Source organism: Oncorhynchus nerka, linkage group LG21 (assembly GCF_034236695.1).
Source record: "Oncorhynchus nerka isolate Pitt River linkage group LG21, Oner_Uvic_2.0, whole genome shotgun sequence".
NCBI classification, from domain to species: Eukaryota; Metazoa; Chordata; class Actinopteri; order Salmoniformes; family Salmonidae; genus Oncorhynchus; species Oncorhynchus nerka.
Genome location: NC_088416.1, coordinates 32930451 through 32936672, shown reverse-complemented (window position 1 = coordinate 32936672; position 6222 = coordinate 32930451). Strand labels below are relative to the sequence as shown.

Here is a 6222-nt window from a genome sequence, read left to right as displayed (position 1 = left end):
GCACTAGTCAGGTAAATACTCGTTACCATAAACTCGCGAATGTATTTGTAGACTAGAATACACGTATAGTAAATTACCTTAATACAGTATGAACATTCGCAAACAATCACGTCATTTGAGAGCCCAGACGGGACAGGAATGACCTTATCAAGTACAGGGAGTAACAGACCATGTTTTTAAACATCAGTAAAGGACAGACCGCAACAGACAAAGTAGCCTTAGCAAAGCAATGTTACACTCAATGGACTATGTGGCCATCTAGTGGTTTAGCCTAGGTAATGTAGTCACTTATACATCCCTTGGATCTGGGCGACATGCAAATCAAATGGGTCGCAGTTGCGTCAAATTTGGTCTAATTCTAGTAAAAACGACAGGATAGTTTACGTCGCCAAATATGACACCTTTTTTTTTACATTTTACCATGTCCTATTGCACAGTTGGGTGCAGTGTACTTCAGCTAAGATGTGCATGACAACCTCAGTACTTTGTGTCCGGCTGTTACACAATGTTTGGAACCAGAGACATTTGGCACTGCAAAAGTCTATTTGGCATAGGCCCTTAAAGCCATAATGTCAAATTAGCTAACAAGATGGCTACACTGACCATCTTCATTGCCCCTTATTTTTGCTCCATGCACACTGACCCGACATGCACTTCTGCTGCTGTTTATCGTATACCCTGATGCCTAATCACCTTAACTCTACCTCAAATATCTAATTCCCTGCACATTGTAAATATAGTATTGGCACTAACCCTGTAGAAAGCTTACCTTTGTGTGCTTATATCTTTGTTGCACTTTATAGTACTACTGTTATTGATCACTGCATTGTTGTGAACGAACAATCAAGTTGTATTTTAATTGTCACATACTTTGTAAACAATGTGAAACCCTTACTTGCAGGCCTCCCAACAATGTAGGGGATTTCTCTGTACTTGTGCACGTGACAACAAATACAAAAAAACAAATCAGTCAAAGTATGGTTAATTTGTACTGCAGGGTTTATTACAATGATCTACAGGGAAAGGAATCAGAGCAGCAAGGAAAGCCCCACTCACCCCCTTAAACCTACAGTCAAAACCAATATTTTTTTCCAAAAAACAAAAATTGGTATAAAAAAAAAAAACACATCGGAGAATTTAAAAGGATTGATACAAATTTAAATCACACCAGAAGACATCCAAGTGTAAAATGTCCTGCATCTTCAACGCTGTAACAGCGACTGTCCTCATGTTCAGCCTGGAGAGTAATGCAGCCTGGAGGATTCACCTAGGCTCTTAGCTTGTTTCCATCTGGGGTGGGTGGAGGAAACGCATCAGATAAAACGCATGCTACCATAGTAGGCCTGTCCCATCATTCATTTCCATACATGTGGGACAAATGTTTTTTATATATATATTTTTTTACTTCCTACAACACTTCATAACCCGTCTCATTTTCAAACCGAGACTCACCCTGGCATTGTAGGCATCTAGCTGGGCATCCAGCTCTTCAGCGGAAAGTGGCTTAGTGCTTCCCCCGCGGCCCCTGCCTCCTCCACGACCTGCTCCACGTCCTCTCTGCATCCCTCTAAACCCACCACCACGACCCCTGTTCATGCCACCTCCTCGGTTCATACTGTAGAACATCTGAACATTAGCACTTTCCATTCATGACACTTATCATTGGCTCAGGTTGTTTTGGAAAACAGCTCAATCTTAACACTTACCCCTGCATGGGTGGTCGTCTTTGTGTGTCGATCTGTGATGTGACAAGTTGTATGTTCATGGGACGCCCTGCAAGAGAAAGTATTCAGGTTATCACCAGCAAGAGTAGTGTGCTGAAGAAAGAAACATCCGTATGGCGCTGTAGTTCTTTGCATCAGTGTCGACTCGTGGTGTGGTTATTTGTTTAAATTGTTCTTTAAAACGCCATGAGTTGGCTTTGATGAGTTAAAAGTCCATTTTCTGTAAGAGAACTAGTAAAACAAGCCAACTACTTGGCCTGAACATGGATGGCAACGATCTGAGCACACATTTTGAAAGTGTTAACCTTCAGCAACTTGAAGGTTGGATGAATATACAGTGTCAGCATGGTGAAAGACACCTCAACAGCACAAAACAATTAAATGTTTCAGCAAGGTACAAATGACATAGTATGTGGCAATTGTCAAAGCCAAATGAGAAACCTACCATCAAGTGGTACACCGTTGTACTGTTTCATAGCTTTTAGAGCATCTGCCTTCCTCTCAAAGTGAACATCTGCAGTGCCTAAGCTCCTGCCCGACCGGTCATAGTGAACAGCTGCCTTCTTCAGTGTACCAAACTCCGCAAAGAGCTCCTGCAGTGAGAGAAACCATGTATTGTGATTATAAGTGATTTCAAGTGCCATTTTGGAAATGCTAAGCCAAGGCAAATAAGCCATTTCTAAAGAGTTAACCAAGTCAAAAATAAAATGTACCTGAATATCTGCGTCTGATACGCCAAAGTCGAGATTGGAGACAAGAAGCTTCCCTCCGGTTTCCACACCAGCACCACCCCCAACACTGGCATTGAAGCCATGATTGCCGTACATGTCGTGTTGCCATTTATCAGGAATCTGCTTGGGCTGCAACAGATGAAAGAGAACGAACCTGCTGACTTCAGGCTCCCCTGTCTCTGCCAATCACAGAGTCCAGTCCACACAGCTGGGTAGGTGCTGGGGAGACCAGGGAATACACAGCCAACAGGGCCAGGTGGTTGGCACACTGCTACCCCATGGAGAATCCCAGCATTCCCTGCCCAGTGCCCACCCAATCACCACAAGCAAGTAAACCAGTTCAAAAACAGGACACATGGCAACATATCAATTCTAGACACTAGACCAAGTTTACAGGTCTTAAAGCAGTTTACTAAAACTGATGGGACCTACTAAAAAATGAAACATTTCCCATAATATAATGGTGTGCATTAACGTATGAGGCTATTTTCATCAACATTTAGCAGCGAACAAGTCATTAATAACAGTACACGTTTACTCGCTATCATCTGCACTCCGCTCCCACCCCCTTGTTGGCTAACTAGGCTAGCAATGTCGCCCACTGTTCTCTTGCCATCTGCTCCTCCACCAAAGGCTCTCCAGGCGGCCATCCTCCAGCGAGAGTAGTATGCTGAAGAAAGTCATCCATCCGTATGGCGCTGTAGTACTTTGCATCAGTGTAGACTCCAGCTGTGGTTATTAGCTTAAATTGTTCTTTAAAGCCATGAGTTGGCTTTGATGAGTTAAGTGTCCATTGTCTGAAAGAGACAATTGCAAAATAAAGTACGCCAACTACCTGGCCTGAACATGGATGTCAACCATCTGAGCGTCCATTTTGAAACCACGCCATTTTGATTGAGTTGTGGCGAGTAACATTACTAGAAATGTGGAGATAAAAATATGTATGTAATAAGAGGGGGAAAAGTCCACTGCTCCATCCATAAAGGACACCGTTCTGTGTTGATATGGTGCTGCTCAAAGGGGATTGTGTTAACCCGCCTACCACTCCCAAACAAAAGAATAGGAGTGCAGGATGAAACGCCAAAAGTTGCCTCTGCTACAAAAAAAATCACCCAAATGCAACGATATTCTTCGATGCAGTGCCGTTCGGTGGTCCAACAAGTGACTTTCTGGGTCGAACGAGACTGCGACAGACCATGAAATCAATATTTCATTGATTGAAGATGCTGAATTCAAAATGGCGCCGTCTGGGCCTTGTAGGTTAGCAGCTTTTCCAGAGTTAGCAACTAGCTAACCTGCTCCAAAAGCTTACTCTCAAAAAAGTGGTAACAGGCATGGGTTTGGGTGGACAAGGATACATTTATGTGCATTATATCTCCATGCAATTTAAAGGGTTTCCCTTGGTTAATTCGAGAGAAATTCGATTAGTTAGCTAAGTGCCTCTCGACTAGCAAGTTAGCCATTGATTGCATTGGGAGCAGCTAGCAAGCCTGAAGATTAGGACGTCGCGCAGGCATTTTTCCTTTTTTCGCAGCCCATTCCTCTAAATTTCTCATACCCTGCTGTATGGCGTAGGTCTTGCTCTGCCACGGCTCAGGTTCGGTCGGTTCCTCATGGGGCCCGATCCTCCACCTCGGCCCCCAAAGCCTCCACCAGCTGCTCCACGGCCAACACCACCACCTCGGCCCACGCCAGAGCCTCCCCGGCCACGGCCTCTTCCACCACCACGGCCTCCTGCGCCCCCTCTCTGCTGCCTGTTCTGCTTGATGATGTCGTCTAGAGACATATCCATCTTATCGGACATTATGCAGTTTCAATTACGCTAAGAACTGTTAGCGAACTAAAAACTAGCCTGACTGATCCCTGCCTTAAGTATAAAAAAACTTGGTAATCACCCGGCGGTACTACTCAGTTGCGTGAGAGAGAAAAAACGCTAAAATGGAGCGCAAGCTGTCTTTATAGCCACGAGCCCTCGTTACGTGAGGACGGATGACGCTGTCAGTGTCAGCTTGTTGTGCGCCGCCCCTTCCGCAGTTTTACTCGGGTTATGCTGTTAAATCAAGAAGGGACCATTTGAAATTGATCCCTTGAGTCATATCACTACAAAGACCTGTGCTGCTATTATCAGTGCAGCAGCGCAATGGTCTCGAATTTACTGTACTGCTGGTTATACAAAAATAGATAGATCTGACATATTCCTTGATAGTTGGTGCAATTCGGCTTGGCCCCTCAGCCATCCGAGACATGGCCTGGTCACCCCTCTACCATCTAGAAGGCCGAGACAGTACAGATGCATCAAAGCCGGGACCGAGAGACTTTAAAACAGCTTCTATCTCCATGCCATCAGACCGTTAAATAGTCACCACCAGCCGGCTTCCCCCCAGTACACTGCCCTGAACTTAGGGCACTTTTACTAGCCAGCTATCTTAGAGACAGGGTTCAATTCTCGGGCCGACTTTTCTCTGTATATATCAATGATGTTGCTCTTGCTGCTGGCGATTCCCTGATCCACCTCTACGCAGACGACACCATTCTGTATACTTCTGGCCCTTCCTTGGACACTGCGATCTAACCTCCAAACGAGCTTCAATGCCATACAACACTCCTTCCGTGGCCTCCGACTGCTCTTAAACGCTAGTAAAAACAAATGCATGCTTTTCAACCGTGCACTGCCTGCACCCACACGCCCGACTAGCATCACCACCCTGGATGGTTCCGACCTAGAATATGTGGACATCTATAAGTACCTAGGTGTCTGGCTAGACTGTAAACTCTCCTTCCAGACTCATATCAAACATCTCCAATCCAAAATCAAATATACAGTCGGCTTTCTATTTCGCAACAAAGCCTCCTTCACTCACGCCGCCAAACGTACCCTAGTAAAACTGACTATCCTACCGATCCTCGACTTCGGCGATGTCATCTACAAAATAGCTTCCAATACTCTACTCAACAAACTAGATGCAGTTTATCACAGTGCCATCCGTTTTGTTACTAAAACACTTTATACCACCCACCACTGCGACCTGTATGCTCTAGTTGGCTGGCCCTCGCTACATATTCGTCGTCAAGACTCACTGGCTCCAAGGTCATCTACAAGTCCATGCTAGGTAAAGCGCCGCCTTATCTCAGTTCACGATGGCAACACCCACCCGTAGCACGCGCTCATCATCCCTAAAGCCAACACCTCATTTGGCCGCCTTTCCTTCCAGTTCTCTGCTGTGACTGGAACGAATTGCAAAAATCACTGAAGTTGGAGACTTTTATTTCCCTCACCAACTTTATACATCTGCTATCTGAGCAGCTAACCGATCGCTGCAGCTGTACATAGTCCATCTGTAAATAGCCCACCCAATTTACCTACCTCATCCCCATATTGTTTTTACTTATTTACTTTTCTGCTCTTTTGCACACCAGTATCTCTACTTGCACATGACCATCTGATCATTTATCACCCCAGTGTTAATCTGCTAAATTGTAATTATTCGCCTACCTCCTCATGCCTTTTGCACACAATGTATATAGACTCTTTTTTTTCTACTGTGTTATTGACTTGTTTATTGTTTACTCCATGTGTAACTCTGTGTTGTTGTCTGTTCACACTGCTATGCTTTATCTTGGCCCGGTCGCAGTTGTAAATGAGAACTTGTTCTCAACTAGCCTACCTGGTTAAATAAAGGTGAAATAAAAATAAAATAAAAAACTGCTGCCCTGTGTACATAGTCATTGAACACTGGTCACTTTAATAACGTTTACACACTGTTTTA

The 6222-nt window shown here is 44.6% G+C and overlaps 1 protein-coding gene across 1 annotated transcript; it reads right to left on the bottom strand.

Moving 5' to 3' along the window:
• Nucleotides 1-981: 981 nt before the first annotated feature.
• On the bottom strand, nucleotides 982-4400 carry LOC115110661 (THO complex subunit 4-like). Its single transcript, XM_029636487.2, has 6 exons — nucleotides 4014-4400; nucleotides 2438-2584; nucleotides 2170-2317; nucleotides 1707-1773; nucleotides 1453-1615; nucleotides 982-1290 (listed from the first exon to the last, which is right to left on the bottom strand). Exons 1-6 carry the CDS (start codon nucleotides 4257-4259, stop codon nucleotides 1276-1278), a joined length of 786 nt encoding a protein of 261 aa, XP_029492347.1. The 5' UTR covers nucleotides 4260-4400; the 3' UTR covers nucleotides 982-1275.
• Nucleotides 4401-6222: the final 1822 nt, after the last annotated feature.